The sequence below is a fragment of the Schistocerca cancellata genome, chromosome 11, assembly GCF_023864275.1.
Source record: "Schistocerca cancellata isolate TAMUIC-IGC-003103 chromosome 11, iqSchCanc2.1, whole genome shotgun sequence".
In the NCBI taxonomy this organism is placed as follows: Eukaryota; Metazoa; Arthropoda; class Insecta; order Orthoptera; family Acrididae; genus Schistocerca; species Schistocerca cancellata.
In genome coordinates this window covers 77,288,723-77,308,433 of record NC_064636.1, presented here as the reverse complement: position 1 = coordinate 77,308,433, position 19,711 = coordinate 77,288,723, and the positions used below count along the sequence as shown (strand labels likewise).

Genomic DNA, 19,711 nt, shown 5'->3' with positions numbered 1-19,711 from the left:
AGCTACATCTACATCTACATACATACTCCGCAATCCACCATACGGTGCATGGCGGAGGGTATCTCCTACCACAACTAGCATCTTCTCTCCCTGTTCCACTCCTATATGCCTCTGTACGAGCCCTAATCTCTCTTATCTTATCTTTGTGGTCTTTCTGTGAAATATAAGTTGGCGGCAGTAAAATTGTACTGGAGTCAGCCTCAAATGCTGGTTCTCTAAATTTCCTCAGTAGCGATTCACGAAAAGAACGCCTCCTTGCCTCCAGAGACTCCCACCAGAGTTCGTGAAGCATTTCCGTAACACTCGCATGATGATCAAACCTACCAGTAACAAATCTAGCAGCTACATCTATGTACATACTCCGCAATCCACCATACGGTGCGTGGTGGAGGGTACCTCGTACCACAACTAGCATCTTTCATCATCGCATCAAGGTTGCAGAAACCTGTCCCTGTCTCCCACATGGTGCCTGCCCACACAGCTGTGACTCCAGCTACGTTGGAAGGTGCGGGCACTCTATTTTAGGTGATCAGTGGATCACAAAGACACACCTTGTTGCGTAACTGGATATTTCTGTTGTTAGTGCTCACATGCCTGTCCGTCAGTTGGGGTAGTGAGTGGTGTGTGTCCACTGTGTAACATACCCCCCGCCCCCAGCATTACTATAATATTAAATACCCGGAATTTGTAGCTGGGTATCGGTACTTTGTCACACAAAGAATAAAAATCATGCCACTATGACACCTTTTCCTGTTATGTAATTATACTATATAATGAATGATATTTAAACAAAATTTATGAATAATTAAACAATATGTATATATGTAACATAATAATCACTATGAACCATCAACATTTCCTCAGAGCTATAATAATCAGTATGAAATTCATTTGATTAGAAGTAGTTATAAATGTTAGCATCGTTATTACTTTCATTAATTAACTGCAGTTAGATCTCGAAAGTTCAGTTTGGAAAATGTTATTGTAAATCAATCAAAAAGCAAGACCCAAATTTAAATTCACGTAATTTCAAGTGATATGTAATTTCAAATCTGTAAACCAGAATTAATACCAACACTAAAATAATTAATTGATCATTGTTAGCACATGCAATTAACTCCATTACTTAGTTTGGAGGCATACTTCAAAGTTATGAGCCATTAAAGAGGTTAAACAACTTGTGTATATATTACGTAAATGTTAGCAATATTTTCCTATCGATACTTGATTTGTATTTATTAAATTAATGAAACGCATTATTGTAAAAAAGTCATATCTAATTTTCAATCTTAAATTGTAAAATTTTTAACCTAAAACTCATCTGTAATGAACTAATAGTTTATGCTTTAAGTGATCTGATTGTCAACCTTTTTTATATTGTTAACTTTTAATTGTAACTATTAATTTCACAATGGTGTAATAATTGAAGTAATGAACACTCATTGTTTGGAATATATATAAGCAAACGCAGCAATGCAGCGTCAGTTTGCCTAGGGGTTCACTTTCTTTTCGGTCAGTAAGTCAGTCTGTCAGCTGTTGGATTGTCAAAGAGTCTATATGTGAAGTTTGATGTATTCTGCAATGACTTTGGAAAAATGTTATCATCAACAAATAAACCTCCACGAATTGTATGACCTGGAGTTTTAATTAGAAGGAATCACCAGCTATCCGACTCGGGCAAATTATAAGTAAAACAAAAATACTTTGTTATGCATCGCCCTTACAATCGTCCACTCCAGGTGCAAATATATAAGTAATTATATTAACGCACCGGTAAATAAATCATATGCTTTTATTAAGTAAGGGAGATGTCATAACTGGGTTCCAAGCTTTCTAACAGAAACCATGCAGAGGAACAAAGCACCATCTGTATGGAATAGGCTGTTTTCCTATCTTAAAAATATAGTTCAGAAAGTTTTTATTCTTAGTTATTCAACTTACATTTACAGCCGATATTCTCACAAAATATCTATTACTTTTATCTAATTAAAGCTTAAAATCATTAAATATCAAGATTTGGCTCTGTTATTGATAGAAGCTCTGGTGACATCACAGACTAGGAGTAAGACAAAGCTGTATGTGTGTTACAGAAGCGTCAGCAGAAGTTATTAGGTTTTTACATGCTTTTTCTGCAAATAGTTTAGCTACTTAGTGATGGAAAACACATTTACAACTTTTAAGCAACAAAAGAAAGGAATTTGATGAATGCTGATAGTGGGAACCTTATGAAAGTTGATGTATTTGTGCTCCACTCATTTACAGCGGTGATATGTGTAAGGATGGACTTCCTTTTACCTGCTCCCCGCAACATCATTAAACTTGCTGAAAACTGAGGAATTGTGGAACTTTTGTGCAAATGGGTTCGTATCTTATATCTAGATTTTCAACTATCAATGAAGAACTGTGACCCAAAGCACAATAAAATTATTCTTCCAGAATGAAATTTTCACCCTGCAGCGGAGTGTGAGCTGATATGAAACTTCGTGGCAGATTAAAACTGTGTGTCGGACCGAGATTCAAACTCGGGACCTTCGCCTCTCGCAGGGCAAGTGCTCTACCGACTGAGCTACCCTACTGGTGGAATTAAAAGTGTAAGGGCGGATAATGAGTCGTGCTTGGGTAGCTCAGTTGGTAGAGCACTGGCCCGCGAAAGGCAAAGCTCCCGAGTTCGAATCTCGGTCCCGCACACAGTTTTAATCTGCCAAGAAGTTCCAAAATTATTCTTGGCAAATCTTAGCGCTGATTTCCACTTTAGAAGACACTCGACAGATGTGCCACATGTAACATGCACTAAGTGGCGTAACATGTAGTGCATGTGACTGGATAACAACACAGGTTCGAGTCGTGGAAGATTCATATATTTTTAAAAGTTTTACACTAAATGACATTAGCAAGAACTCGTAGAAGTTGTTTCGATGATGGCATATATTATACAGAGTGTATCAGAAAGAATGATCTGATATGGCACATCTATATTTCTGAAACTAATAAATATCTACAATGAATTTTGTTTTTTGATGAATGGGGAAACTCAAAAAGGTTACCCCACCACCACTCCACATCCCCCACCCATACCTTTCAATAGGTGTTAAATATGCTCCCCTTGATATGCTAGGCATATGTCAATGCGGTATTCAGATTGTTCCTACACTGCAGCGAGGATGTCTTGAGTTATAGCTTCCACAGCTGCTGTTATGTGATGTCTCAGTTTGTGCATTGTTGTTTGTAATGGAGGCACATAGTCGTTTACAAATACCCACAAGAAATAATCACATTCAGTCAGGTCTGGTGATCTGGGAAGCCAGTAACATAAGTCTGAATCATTTGGTCCAATGTGACTGATCCATTGTTCAGTAATCATTTGATTTAAAAATTCCCACTGTTGCCAATGTGGTGGTACCCCATCCTGTAGTTAAATGAAGTCATTTGAATCAGTCTCCAACTGTGGGAAAAGAAAGTTCTCAAGCATATCAAGATATGTGCTTCCTGTAACAATGTTCTCTGCAAAGAAAAATTGACGATACACCTTTTCCCATGAAACTGCATAAAACACATTAAATTTTGGAGTGTCCGTCTCATGTTGTAAAACTTCATGTGGTTGTTCAGTGCCCCACATTCTCACCTTATGGTGGTTCACTATTCCATTTAAATGGAATATTGGCTTGTCACTAATGACTTAAGTGTGGAAGAGAACTGTTGTACTCCATCTTGCCAAGAACGAAATTACAAAACTCCACACGCTGTTGTTTCTCACCTTCACAAAGGGCTTGCACTAGCTGAATTTTGTGTGGTTTCATGTGTAAACGTTGACACGACACACGCCAGATGGACATCGGTGCCATGTTGAGTTGTCGAGCTGCACGGCAAACGGATTGCTGCGGACTCCTTGTGAAACTATGGCGGATGCATTTGATGTCTGTGTCAGACACTCAAGGATGGCCTGGCAATTTGCCTTTACACAAATAACCTGTTCCTCAGAATTGTTCATGCCATTGTGTAATGCTCTGTGCTGTTTGAGGATCCACACCATAGCTAGTACGAAAATCATGCTGAACAGTTAGTACTGACCCACACTGCGCAAAACATAAAACACTTTCTGTTGTCCTGATGCCATATTTACTTGAACTGAAGTAGGCGCACACTGCTACTACATAGTGGGAACCATGTAAAACCCAAGAGTTTGCTCTTTCCTACAGTACATTGTTCACACACATATTGCAAATAAATAATAGTTTTTTTTTTTTATCGGATGATTCTTTTTGGTACACCCTGTAGATAGCTTCGTATTTAATCTTAGTGTGAAAATGGACAACTGAGGATAAATGCATTTACTTTGCTCACAAACAGTTAACTTTCTTGAAGAGTATTGCTAGTAGTGAACTTACTCGCACAGTACAATGAGCTGTAAGTTGATGAAGTTTTGTATGCAGCAAGATATAAAGCATTACAACATGCAGGTAATTAAAATATAAGCACTGTGCTGTTTATGAGTGTAAAGTAATGTTGGTGTCTGAAGCAGAGTTAACTGCATCGTATGTAAGATGATAAAGTTTCAAAAACTTAAACCATAAGGATCCTACCTGGACAGTACAAAGATAAAAAAAAATTGTTTCTAATAAAAGTAAAAATTTGTGGCCACATTAACTAGCAAATATCTTTTCAAACATTATGTGTGTGGACAGCTATTGCAAATGTAAGTGCATGCAAACTCCCCCCCCCCCCCCCTCCCCGCCCAAAAAAATGCAATAATACTGTTTCTAATCGGTGTGGTGAAATTTTGTATTTGTGGTTTGGTTTTCATATAAAAGAAGTGTCCATTGGTTTTACCAGTAAGTTAAAATATTTTTGCTGACTGGATTCAAACCAGCAGCCTATGGATATCATCTACTATTCAATAGTCCATCGCTTTACCAACAGAGCTGCCAAATGATGTGCAAGGAAATGGATGTAACAATAATTTTTGCTAAGAATTTAGTGTCATTGAGTGACGCTATCCTTCATTGTAACAGTGGGAAAGTGTATCTCGCAGGTAAATTAATGTCAGATTCAGAGTGCAAGGCAGTTTTTAATTAAGTAAGGAAACATGGGCATCGACGTGCTGGCATTTTGCCAGTATAGTGCAACATCATTTATTTTATTTTATTTTTTTTTCACCTTCTTATTCTTTGGAACATTCAAAAGCACTTTTTGGAGCAGTCAAGGACACTTTTTGGAGCAGTCAAGGACACTTTTTGAAGAGATTTTATGGACGTATTTGTACATTGTGGTACTACATACCGTTTGTAATCTAATTTTTCAAAACGTAAATTACAGAACACAACATCACTGTGAGTTAGCTTTATGACGGTAGGGGCAGTGAGCTAGCCAGTGACATCACAGGCATCACATGACTCAAATGGAGTGTTTTAGTTGCTTTCACATTATTTGAATTTCATTTCCATTTTTATAAAAGAATACTGAAATTCAAGAGGGAAAAAAGCATGGTGTGAACATGAAGTGACGCAATAAACCATTTAAGACAATTTCCAGAAAACAGTCAAATACTCAGTTGCTTGCACGTTAAGAGGCTCATTGTCATTACTTCAGATCGGAAACAAATCAGCAAACCGTGGACTGGTGCTACAGCATGTCTTCTACAAAGAAAATGTTGTTGCAGCCTCAACCGGTGAAGTCATGGTGACGGTCCCTTCATTGCCGCGAAAAAGCATCCAAACCTCTCCATTTCCGTGAGAATGCAAGGCTTAACACAATCTGCATACCCAAGAGGAGCTCACAAAACTTTCTTGGACTGATTTTCTTCATCCTTCCTACAGGCTAGATCTTGCACCTTCCGACTTCCACCTGTTTGGCGCAACAAAGGTTGCACACCGCAGGAAGCTGTATGTGGATGATGGGGAGGTTTGGGAGCTTATTGATGTGATAAGACATTGGCTCCAACATCGACCAGTAGACTGGTAACGTGCGCACATACAGGCCCTCCCAGTTGGGTGATGTAAGGCTGTCGCATTGAATGGACATTATGTTGAAAAATAGGATTTTGTAGCCAAAAGAGTGGGAAATAGTATGGTGTATTGGAATCCTGAATAAAACCAACCTGTTTTCAGAAGAAAAAAATGTATTGTATTATGTATCGAACACCCTCTGAACTTTAGTTACGGTTTCCATTATGTAGTTTCATGTTTCAATTTCTTTCAGGTTCATGAAGACCTGCTACCTGTTTCGGAATGGACTAACAACATTAAAAACGAGCCAGAATTAACAATCGACAAGGATGAAATGGAGAATAATGTAAGTACTCATTCTATAGCATCTCTTGCACAGTAAGGATCTGAGACTTTGTACTACATATTATATTCTGACTGTGAATTTTCCCCATGTAAGACTGTGGCTAATGTTAATGACACAAAAATTCCAAGAGAATTAAGTTCACTACATTGGCTAGTAGTCCTGATCCTGCCAGTTATCTTCAAAGACATTAAAGAAAGAAATATTGTTATTCTCCATTGTAGTATATAGTTCCTAATGACTCTCAGGAGAAACATATAGTCAGCAAACTGAGCCACCATTCGAGTCATCAGTTTGAAGACTAACTTTATGCAGCTCTCCATATCTGTCTATCCCATCCTGGTCTTTTCATATTTGCGTAAATCCTCCATTCTATATCCATTTGAACCTGTTTGCTGTAATAAAGATTTGTTGTTTGTTTACTATTTTCCCCCCACACTTTTCTCCATTACCAAATTAATGATACCTTGATGCATCACGATGTTTTGTATCAACCTATCCCTCTTTTTAGTCAAATCGTGTCAGGCAGATGTTTCTGCCAGAGTGGGATTCAGTGCTTATTCACTAATTACTGTGTGCACCCATATGGCCTAGCCTCGGCATTATGACAATATAATGAAAAAGTTAGTTACTACTCACCATATGGCAGAGATGTTGAGTCGCAGATAGGCACAACAAAAAGACTGCCGAAAAGGCCTTCAGTCCCTTCCAAAATACACTCAAGTTCTCACTTAGGCTTTCACGAGTCATAATTACCCTCGCAACCTTGTACAGAAACAGATCTCCATTGCCTTATGTCTCCAGTCACCCACCACCTTTACAAGTTCCCACCATCTGCCCACAGAGGCGCATTCCGCTTGGGGCTCGATACTACCGAGGACTGGAGCAACCGAATCACACCCGCCAAAGTTTTGACTACCTCTCATCGTGTCTTGAAATGAGAAATGTCCTATCCACTATCCATCCCACCCCTCCCACTGTGGTATTCCACTTCCCACCGAACCTGCACAATATCCTCATCTGTTCCTACATAACTCATACTCCAAATACATTACCTCATGGCTCATATCCCTGTAATAGACCTAGATGCAAGATCTCTCTCATACATCCTACCGCCACAACCACAACCACCACCACCACCTACTCCAGTCCAGTCACAAGCATCACTTATCTCATAAAAGGAAGAAACCAAGAAACCAGGCCTGAACTACAAGCTAAGCTGCAACCACTGTGCCGTGTTGTTCTTGCACATGATAGCCGACAAGCTGTCTGTCCGCAAGAATGGCCGCCGACAGCCCGTGGCCGAGAAACAGCTGGGACATCCAGTTGTTGAGCCAGCTACCCAACACAGCATTCTTCATTTCAATGACTGCTTCACAGCCTGTGCCATCCAGATCCTTTCTACCAACGCCAGCTTTTCTGAATTCCACATGTGGGAACTCTCCCTGCAATATATCCTACATTCCCACAACTGTCCTGGCCTCAACCTTAGTCAGTCATTGGCCTTCAGCCACCCATCACCTTCAGAGTTTCCACTCCAGCACTACACAGCTTTCTATTTCAATTCCAACCACGCACCCCAGTTGCTCGCAGTTTGGTCTCGGCACCAAGATACAGTGGTTTTATTTGTGTGTGTGTGTGTGTGTGTGTGTGTGTGTGTGTGTGTGTGTTTGTATAATTCTGAAGAAGCCCTTACTTGTTTCATAGTCTTTTTGTTGTGCCTGTCTGCGACTCAGCATCTCCACTATATGGTGAGTAGTGATCTATCCCTTTCATAAAATTATAATCATCTCATACCGGACTTTCAATTATTTAACATTTGGCATTCTTACATAACACAACAGTTCAGAAGCTTTTATTCTCATGTTATCTGTACTGATTATCATCCTTGTTTTATTTCCATATCAGGTTATGCTGAAGAAAAAAAAAGAAAAAAAACTTTCCGGAAGGACTACCCATCATTTAATTTTCTCATGTAAGCTTATCTTAAAATTGCCAGTCTGCATTTCATATCCAATACATTCCTCCTGTCATCAGTTAGTGTACGGGACAGATACCAAATCTCAGCCACTTCCCTGTTCACACATGCTAATGTAATTTTTCCAACATCTTCGCACTTAATTTGGCTGCACTCACAAGAAACCCCTTGAATACGAGGTTGCAAGTTCCATCTTTAGTAAAGCTCAGTTGACTTGTGTTAACAGTTATGACAAGAAAAATATTAGCTGCTAATGACTCACAATGTGCATTAGGAGAGTAACATAAAATGAGTGTCTGCGAGGTGCAGAGACCAACCTTCTGTGGGATGTAAAAAATCTGTTAAAAAAATTCTGGCACTTTGTCCACAAAATTTTTCTGCACTTACCTTTTACTTATTGTGCATGGTTTCCTTCAAAATTCTCTACTCCACAATTGATACACTGCTTCCAAAACCATTTCCACTTCCGGAAACAGTCTTTTTACGCCTCTTGCTGGTAGCGTGAAGTGCCGTCTGTGAATTTTCTTTTCTCTCGCCTGTCGTTGCAAATCTTTGTACTTTCAACAGGATTTTCAACTTTGGAAATAAAAAAAGTCTGCAGGGGCCAGGTGTGGAGATTGGAGAGCATGAGGCAGCACAGTGATTTTATTTTTTGTGCAATAGTGGTGCACCAATAGGGATGAATGTGCAGTTACGTTGTTACGATGCAAGAGCCATGAATAGTGTCACCACATTACAGGCCATTTCCTTCTCACATTTTCTCACAGGTGTTGCAACGCATCCCAATAGTACCATTGAGTAACAGCTTGTCGCTCTGGCCCAAATTCGTGATGAACTAATCCTTAAAAGTCAAAGAAAACTTATCAGCATGGTTTTGACATTTGACTCGACGAGCTGTTTTTAGTCTTGGAGAACCTGTGCCGACCCATGAAGAAGATTGAACCTTTGTCTCAACATCCTAACCATAGACCCCTGCCTTATCACCAGTTATGATTCTGTTAAAGAACATCTCATTCAAAAACTCTCCACAGACTGCGAGGCTAAGGTCTTTCTGGCCTCGACTCATGAGCCTTGGGACGAACTTGGGGGTAACACGATGCATTCAAAGATGCTATCAGGATTTTATGACATAATCAAATTAAATTGTTACATTCTTCTGCAATCTCTTTGCCAGTTAGGCTTCAAATGGCACTCACAACTTCGTTGATGTTCCTGACATGAGCTTCATCGGTAGATGTTAAAGGGCACCCTGAAAGAAAATCGTGTTTAATTTCTGTCAGGCCATTTTTAAACCATGTGAACCATTCATAAAGGTTTTCTTGAGTTTCACACAAAATTTAAAGCAGGTGTGTTGCTCCTTTAACTCTTCCATCTCGGAATTCACAAACTGTGCAACACAACGTTCTACTCAATACACCACTGAAAAATAACTAAGAGACATACAAAAATGAAACTTCTGACAGTTACATATTAAACACAGGCATATGAGGTGCAACAATAAAGTAATGAGACTGATTTTCTTTGAAAGATGTGGAAACCCAGCAGGCTTGCGTAGGCACAATATCTTTGACCTCGGTCTATAAGCTGCTTCTAGTCCAAGCGGCACATCAATGCAACTGCTCAGTCGTGAGTTGTGCTGTAATAAGTTAACACATGCTTGTGTCTCTTGTCACAGAAATGGAAACACATAATATTGCGCAACAGTATGCCGTTTCCTTTTGCGTTAAATTCGGTGAAAACTGAAAACATGACAACTTACGGTAAGCTTCAGAAGGCTTGTGGAGAGGATGTTATGTCAAGAGCTCAAATATTTCGTTGGCATAAAATGTTTAGTGAAGGCAGAATGAATGTTGAAGATGAAGACCGCAGTAGATGACCGTCAACCTCACGGACGGATGTCAACTTGGCCAGGGTGCGTGAACTCGTACGATCTGATCAAAGATCATCCGTGAAAACGATTGCAGAAGAACTGAACATCAATCAAGAACCAGTTTGTCTAATAATAACTGAGGATTATGATATGAGAAAGATTTGTGCAAAAACGGCCCCCAAAAATCTCACACCAGTACAGCGAGAAACACTGAAAAATGTGGCAGCCGATCTGTTAGAGCAAACGGAAATCAATCCAGAATTGTTGAGCCGTATTAACACTGGTGATGAATGTTGGTTTTTTTTCAGTACGATTCAGAGACAAAATGCCAAAGTTCGCAATGATGCTGAAAGGGATCACCCAGACCAAAAAAAGTCAAAAGTGAAATGCATGCTTTTGTGCTTCTTTGATTCCAAGGGAATTGTTCATAAAGAGTAGGTGCCACCTGGAAAACAGTTAATCAATGAAAACAGTTAATCAATGTTACTACAAAGAAATTTTGTAGAAGAGTTCTTCGTGTCTGTGGCAACATTGCTGATAATTGGATTCTGCATCATGATAATGCACCATCCCATATTGCTCCGTCAGTACGGAAATTTTTAACTTTAAAATAAATTTCAGTACTACCACAGCCACTTTATTCACCAGATATTGCTCCATGCGACTTTTTTTTATTTCCAAGAGTCAAAATGGCAGTCAAGAGACACCGTTTTCAAGCGTCACAAGATGTCCAAAAAGCTGTGACGAGGGTCTTGGACGATATTACTGAAGGTGAGTTCCAGAAATGTTACCATCAATGGTAGAAGCGCTGGTAAAAGTGTGTGCAATTAGAAGGGAACTACTTTGAAGGAGACAACACTAAACTTGCCTAAAACGGTAAGCAACATTTTTTTTCACATCAGTCTCATTACTTTATTGTCGCACTTTGTATGCAGGGATGCCAACTGCATTTTGCTCCAACACACCATTCGTGCGAAATTACGAATGTTCTGTAGTTTTTTAAACAGATCTTCTATGTATTACACTTCACAAAATGGACATCATCGACAATCGAGAAATGTCTAAAACAAACCATCATGAACACTGAATGAAAAACAGGATCCCACAGTGATCACAAAGGTTCGCACCATTAAAATCGAAGGCAAACTACCTGGGAGTTACGAACTGTGCAGGACTTTGTTATGTATCCACTCTTAAAGAATGCATGTAGAATCTTATTGGTGTAATGGGGTGATGAGAACTGATGGAATGCAACTGAATGGCAAACAGTCTGTCGTGGAACTTATTGTGAAACTGGCTATCCTTTAAGGAGCAGCTGCGGATAGTGTAATAGTGTTTCATAGGCATGGAAAAAACAAACATCTAGAGGCTGAATTTGTCCAGTGGCTCCAAGTGATATGAATTGTAAAGTCACACACTTTTCAGGAGGGACAATTTGCTCTGAAGGAATATGATTTTTATACGCTGACTAGGAATCAAGCTATTGGTCAAAAGCTGTGTTCATACCATAGTTGTAGTTCTATTATGCCCATTTTCCAACTGTTGCTTGCAGTGATATAAATATTCCCTATTGCCCTTGCAAGATCACGCACATGTGAAAGAATTGGAGGGGTTAGAGCACCTTGAGCTTCTTGCAGCCCAATAAATAACTTTCCAGTTGAGTTACCATCCAGATTAACAATCAACGTAATTGTATGTGAATCCATGGAAGCATTGATGTTAATTATCTTGATACAACTCTCTTGGTACTACTAATTTCCAGGGTTCCATTCGTATGCGTTGCCTCTTCAAATCCCAATTTGTTGAAGCTGAAAACAAATTCTATCCTAAACGCTGAGATAAATTTCATTATCTCATCTACAAATTTTCAGGCCGATTGTTTGGTCTGCTGTGCATCCTCAAGTTGACGCTTTGTTTGAAATTTCATTACCTCGTCTTCCAATTCTGTAGCAGTGTTTGAGGTGTTTGAATTTATCTAACCATCCACTGCTTCCCTCAAAATCACTGTTATCTATGTTGTGCACAATTTGATGTGCACAACATAGTAGATCACTATTGTGCTCATTATGTAAATTGTATCGAGCATTCTTGAAACACGCAAACATCAGTTTTTGTAACAAGTGCGTCCTGCCCTCCCTTGAATATCTGCAGTTTTTCTTACGCACTACATGATTATATTGCTGCAGACTTATTCTGTGGCGTAGTAAAACATACAATTATGCCCATATTGTTTTTTTATGATGCTGCGGACGGTCTTCCATGTACGTACTTATGTTTAGTACGTGCTCCTTAGACAGTGATTGTCCTTTATTACATTTCACTGGAAATGGGATTTGTGGCTTCGTGTCTGAGAAGGATAATGAATTATATGGCTCGACACCTGTTCCAGTATCACTTACACTCGTTAAGCACGTATCATCGTCATTGTACTCCTTGTGTACATTGTCCGCAGAGTCGAGCATATACAGCACTGCGCATTCCGCTGACTCATCTTGCAAAAATGCTAATATTTCATCTGCTATTTCTTCCTTGCTCTGCAAAATTCTGTGGGTCCATTTCTGACGAAACAGTTGTTGTAGGTGCAATGTTTGCTTTGTTTATTGTCACCAATGCTCTGCTTTGCATCAACACCACTAGCACTGTAGCACTGTTGTTAGATACTCATCAGTTAGCAGTTATACTACATTCTGTAGCCTCATGCTGTGCTCACCATTGGATAACTGTAGTCCCACCCCCTTGTTGCCATTAGCAACCAATATTATGGTTGCATGACTGACAATATGCAGGCCTTTAAATGCTGTGAACATCATTGACCTATTGTGACCTTGCACTGAAGTGGTTCTTTAACAGTTACCCTTGTTTTACTTTAGTTGATGTTCAACTGGTTTTTTCCCAAAACACTATCCATCACTTCTCTCTGAACTTCAGATCCTCTTTTGTTGCTTAATTTGATCCTTTAATTTTTTTTTGAAGGATTTTGGTCAACCGTCATCTTCGGAATGGACTTATAACGTTAAAAACGAGACAGAAGCAGCACTTGAAGTGGATCGTCATGAGAATACTGTAAGTGTTCATTTCTTAGTGTCGCACATGAAGTGAGTGCAGGTTTATTGATTGTTTTGGTATATTAAGCTTATGTCAGCATATACATTGGTGATTCAGAAGTCTTGGCCCATAGGACAAAGTCATAATTAGTGGAGATAGCAACAACACAAAGAGAGGAATGCATGCTACAGATCTACTTTAATTGTAGAAACAAAATGTTACATCATCAGTCACTGATGGCCTCAGGGTTAACAGTACAATGATACTGCCATCCCCGGTGAGTTGTGCGCCCATACCTTTAATGCTGAAGGTGTTGAAAGGAACCACCATCCTGCACACGACGCATCTGAACATGGCAACAGACACTGTTGGACACTTGAATGTATCGTTGCTGTTTGCATTTCTGTACTGGCCCCTGTGATATTTTCCTGCAGGTCAATTAATGTTCATAGAATGTTAGTATACAATGTAGACTTGAGGTGCTCCCAAAGAGAAAGTCCAGAAGTGTCAGATCTGGCGACCAAGGTGGCTGTTCCACTGGACTCCCATCTGCCAATCCAATGCCCAGGAACAACCTCATGCAGGAATCAGCGGATGCTTTTGACTAGTGTTGAGGTGCGCCATCCTGCTGGAAAAAAACCTACCCCTCTATTAGAGAGGCGGAGCATCCAAATTGCTATTAGAGAGGCGGAGCATCCAAATTGCGTAGTAATGTTCTCTCAAGATAATGCCTGTAACGTGCAGCATTGAATGTGCTGTTAAGTATGGCTCCAATGAGGACATTGCACCCACACCATGCATTTAATCCTCACACAGTATCAGGTGTGGAGAAACTTATTATGTGTGTGGTGTCTTTTTTGACCTGAAAGGGATTCTAGCAACTATATGGCAATGAAATGTAAATTTTTTTCGCAAGATAGCAATGACTTATTGTGAGCTCATGCACATTGTTGAACTTACAACTCCGTTGTTGTGTGCTATAATTTAAGTTGTATGCAAGTTCTAATTATGTGCTAGCTATGTTTGCAATATGAAAGTGTAGATATTTTATTTTTGTTTTTATGTACACAATTACTCTGCAGTTCACAATTAAGTGCCTGGCAGAGGGTTCATTGACTCACCTTCAGGCTATTTCTGCACTGTTCCACACTCTAACACGACATAGGAAAAATGAATGCTTAAATCTTTTTGTGCGAGCTCTGATTTCTCTTATTTTATTATAATGATCGTTTCTCCTTACGTAAGTGGCTGTCAACAAAATATTTTCGCACTCTTGAGGAGAAGATAGGTGATTGAAACTTCATAACAATGGAAAACGACTTTGTTTTAATGATTGCCACCCCAATTCCTGTTTCAAATCAGTGGTGCTCTCTCCCCTATTTCACAATAGTATAAGGGGCATTCAAATGAAAGCGGTCACTAGTGTAAAGTAATGGTAACCATTTTATTAACTCAAAAATGTAGTTTATACACACTACACCCACTTAAAAATAGTCACCAAAACTGTTGGCACATTTATCCCACTGCGACACTAGCCAGTCGATTTCTTCCTTGAAGAAGCCAGTAGGCTGCTGTCGGATCCAGGCCTGAACCCAGTCCACACACTTCGTCATCTGTTGCGAATCGATGTCCACGAGTAGGTTGTTTCAAGAGGTCCAAACACATGAGTCACACTGTGAAAGGTCGGGACTGTACGGTGGATGTTCCAGCAGTTTCCCACCGAAACTGCTGCAGTGTCGTCTCCACTGCATTGGCCATGTGTGGGCACACATTATCATGCAGGAGGATAACGTCACTGGACAACATGCCTCGGCATTTTGACTTCCTAGCTCGTCTAAGGTTCTGTAAAGTGGCTTAAAAACACTGGGCATGGATGGTGGTTCCCCGTTCCAGGAACTTGACAAGCAGTGGGCCTGTGTGGTCAAAAAAGCACATCATGACCTTAACAGAACTGGTGTCCATGACCTTTGATTTCTTTGGAGGTGGTGAAGTCACATGTTTCCACTGCTTGATCTGACACCTGCTTTCCGGTTCAAAATGGTGACACCATGTTTCATCACCTGTGACAATACACAACAGAAAACCGTCTTTCTCCTCATGATAATGTTGCAGATGACTCAAAGACAGCTCCATTCAAGTATTGCGCTGTTTGGTGGTCCATTGGTGGGGAACCCACTGTGCACAGATTTTTCAAAAGTTCAAGTGTTGACACATTATGATGAGGGCGGTGCCCACGCTAATACCCAGTAATCGATAGATCTTGTCTGTGGTGATTCTACGGTTGTCGAGACTAAAGCATTCACTTCTGCAACCATTTCCGGTGTGATGACATTAAGAGCCTGTCCAGGACGAGCATCGTCTTCCAGTGACTCGCACCCCTCAGGGAATCATTTGCGCCATTCCACAACACTTGAACGACTCAGACTGTACTCGCTGTGCGCAGCCTTCATCCGTCGATACCTTTCACAACCTCCAATCCCTACGCCACCAAAAATCTAATCACTCCTTGTTGTCCCTGCTTACTGACGTGTATGTTCGATAGTGGACGATAACTTGCGTGGCCACCTTCTCTTCGGTGTGAAACCACACTGGCGCTATGCAACATCAAACGGTGTGCGTGTGTTAGTCTCTCTACCAGTAGATGGTCCACCATACCGGCAGTTACATGGTGCCTCCTTATGTGTGAGGCAAAGGTAGACGCCCTGACCGGGTTTCATTTGAATGAAACTCATATAAAACAAGCTTTAACTTCTTTGAACTTTTTTAATGTCCTCCGTCTATTATATCTGATGCATATCCTACACAGCACAGCAATATTCCATAAGAGGATGCGCAAGTGCAGTAGAGGATGTAAAAGTGCAGTGCAGACAGTCTCTTCAGTAGACCTGTTGCATTTTCTCTGTGTTCTGCCTGTAGATCACGGTATTGGTTTTGCTTTACCCACAACATTATCTTAGTGATCATTCCAACTTAAAGACATTCGTTATTGTAATCCCTAAGTATTTAGTTGAATTTACAGACGTTAGATTTGCATGATTTATCGTGTAATCGAAATTTATCAGATTTCTTTTGGTGCTCGTGTGGATGTCTTCACACTTTTCAATATTTAGAGTCAACTGGCACTTTTCGCAATGTGCAGAGATCATGTCTAAATCATTTTACAATTTGTTTTGGTCATCTGATGACTTTGTAAGATGGTAAATGATAGCATCATATGCAGAAAATCTAAGAGGGCTGTTCAGATTGTCTCCTAAATCGTTTGTGTAGATCAGGAACAGCAGAGGGCCCATAACGCTTCCTTCGGGGACACCAGATATTACTTCTATTTCACTCGATGACTTTCTGTCAGTCACTACTTATATGATGTGTATTTTCAGATACAAGGAATTGTGTTAGAAATGTACTTCTACTCGCTCTAAATCCCATATGGTGAACACTCGTTACACAACACTCTTATTGTGGCTGTTCTTTACAGATAGACTTGTGACACTCATCACTTCGATTCACTTTCCTGTTTTCTGACCTTGGACAGGAATCACACCTGTTTTGTTTCAGATTTGGAACATCTGCATCCTGATTATCCTGTTGCTTACCCTTTAGAAGATCTTTGAAGCCTAAAGAAATTATTGCTGAATGAATGTGTTGTGTTCTGCATTGGGGGCACAAAATTTGTGAGGTTTGAGCAGTTCTTTTCCCAGTTCTGAGAGGAATTCTCTTCTTGCATTTTTACCTCTCATATCATCTAAAAATTTATAGTACAACACACATGTATTTGAGACATGCTGAATCAACTATATCAAAAAATGCAGCAAGTGCCCACCTTCTTGTTCCGTGTTTCACTGAGTAATGTGTAGACATTGTATCACCCATATCAACTCCTGGCTTTGTCGAACTGTGCAACATTATTACTTCAGGTTTTCGTGTTCATGCTCACTTACATGAAATGAAATGTTTGTGGAGTAGACAACAAAATAACTGACTTGTTTTATACGAACACATAAGAAGATAAAACAGTATTCTGTGTACCTTAAAGTGGCCGATAAGGGAGATCTTTGTCTTGATGGCAACATTTCTTTTGGTATCTCTTGTCCTTTGGTCCGAAGAGTTCCTGTAAGTGTCAGTTTCTTAGCAAGAGGTTCCTGAAGTTAAAATCTTCTGGGTTATTAAGCCGCCTCATGTTTCTTCTAAAATTTTCGACGTTTTGACCCCTCAGCTGGAAACTTCCTCAGGATCTTTTGGTGTCCACTACTGCTAGAACACTGTCAGAGACGAGTGTCGCGTCCACTTACAAAATTCATATGGCTACCATTGGTGGGCACGTGAAGACAGAGTGCTGAGTACTGCTTGCTTCTGGGCTGGATGGTGGTGCGAAGTGGCATCTAAATACTTGTTTGTGGTAGTCATCTTTCTGTACAGTCTGTAGAGTGTTATCAGATCTTCTGTATACCAACACATCAGCGACGACGACAACTTGGAATCAGAGTTGAATTTTTTAAAGGAGACATTGGAGGCAAATGGATATGATAGTTATTCAATCGACAGGGCTTTTAAGTGGAATATTTATACCACTAATAAGAATGACGAGGAACCGCCTTCTCACTCTGTCAGGTTACCGTTCGTTTCTGGGGTCACTTACCGCATAAGCAGAATTTAAAAAAAAAATGGTATTCAGACATCTTTCTTTAGTCAAAACAAAATAAAAGACTTTTTCCAACAGAAAATGGATGCACCTGATTACCTTCACAATGCTGGCATCTATCAAGTGTCATGAGGCTGTGCCAAAGTGTATATAGGCAAAACGGGAAGAACTGTTAAAGAACGCAATAAGGAACACGAATGGCACATGCGGCTAAAACAAAGTGCAAAATCGGCAGTAGCAGAATATCACTAGAACTGTGGCTCTGACATCAATTTTAATAACGTACATGTACTGGCTAAAGAAACCAACATTTATAGAAGAAAGGTCCAAGAAGTGGTTGAAATTTCTAAGAATGCATCTAATTTCAATAGAGGGGGCGGCTATAGGCTTCCGGCATCGTGGCTCCCCGCCATCAAGGAAGTAAATACGCAGCCGGGGTGTGTGAGCGGCATAAACAACGTGCTGCAACTCACCTCGGCCGACAATAATATTTTGGGTAAACATTCCCCCTCCTCTCTTGCTCTGTCCGTTTGGAATCTAGCCACTGATGACGACCAACCAGTAGCTGTAGCAGGCATTTCAACCAATAACCTTTCTCCAGCATAAGTGTGGAATAGTGCCTTTCTATCCAATGACGATGACCGCCAATGGTATCCACAGGAGATGAGCTACCAATGCCCCTTCTCCTTTATTAGCCTATGACTATGGCCCACCAATAGTAGCCATTTGAATTTTAACCAATACTATCACTTCTCCAGTACGAACGCCAGAAAATTCCCCCTTTATAAGTGGATGCGACACTCGTCTCTGACAGTGTTCTAACAGAAGTGGGCACCAAAAGATCCTGAGGAAGATCCCAGCAGAGGGGTTGAAACGTTGAACATTTTAGAAGAAGCATGACGCGGCCTAATAACCCAGAAGATTTTAACTTCAGTGACAATGGCCACAAAAGCCTGCAGACTTACATAAGAGGTTCCTGTTCCAAATCAAAACTTATGAAAAGATTTAGTGATAATGTTTGTAGCACTTACCCTCAGTTGATCAACTAAATCATTTACCTCTCATTTCCTTTGATTTATTTTCCTTCCTTCAGCAGATTTCCCCATATCTAGTTGTGAATTTATGAGATAACTGGTCTCACAGTCTACAGTAGCCCACACTTTTATCCCATACGTTCCAAGTTTTGAAGAAATGTACACACAGAGTGGACACTGTCCCCTGAAAGTACACAGGTGCTCATCAGCTGTAATATAAGCCCTAGGGATATAAGACAAAATGTGTGTGTCAATGGACATTTCAGACACAGCCCATATGGGTTCAGCTTTCGATCCAGAAACATCATTTCTTTCTTCTCTTGTAAGTTCATCATCGAACGGAGGCTCGTGTAAATATCAAGAAATCTTGAAAATTATTGTGGCTCGAAAAATGGGTAAACTGTACTAATCTGACAAAATTCACTCAAAGATTTTCCCATGTGCCTTATGTAGACCAGCTATTGTTAGAAGACCAAAGAATGCCTGTAGTTCTGTAGAGTCAAGCTCAATCCGGTGCTGATGATATGGTTGCAGAATTTTACTATCTTCTGGTCGATTATTGGTATACGTTGCTATTACACTCAGCATCTCATTGGTGATAAAAAAGTCTGCCTGTAATTGCTGTCTGAGGTGACATGGAATATGTGCAGTTTCACGTATTACATTCCTGGAAGCTTTCTTGCACACATCAGGTGATACTGTGTTGGCCATTTCTGGGTACATGAGTAGGCCCACAAGTTTCCTGAATACTATTATCATCTTCTTCACATCTGCATCAGCATTGGTCTCATCCCCATTTCCAGAAATTGATTCATTATCACTGTCAGTCTTGTGCATATCTGCTAAAATATGCTCAAACC

The 19,711-nt window shown here is 40.1% G+C and overlaps 1 protein-coding gene across 3 annotated transcripts in view; it reads left to right on the top strand.

Annotated features, from left to right (window-relative positions):
• The window catches only part of LOC126108555 (uncharacterized), a 210,108-nt gene that overhangs the window by 72,024 nt on the left and 118,373 nt on the right, over positions 1-19,711 (top strand). For 2 of the 3 annotated variants that reach the window (XM_049913841.1, XM_049913842.1), the window contains exons 8-9: positions 6,196-6,288; positions 13,107-13,196. In XM_049913841.1, coding sequence (XP_049769798.1) covers positions 6,196-6,288; positions 13,107-13,196 — 183 coding nt within the window. The remainder of the gene's footprint in view (positions 1-6,195; positions 6,289-13,106; positions 13,197-19,711) is intronic. The other variant, XM_049913843.1, reaches the window with a different exon arrangement.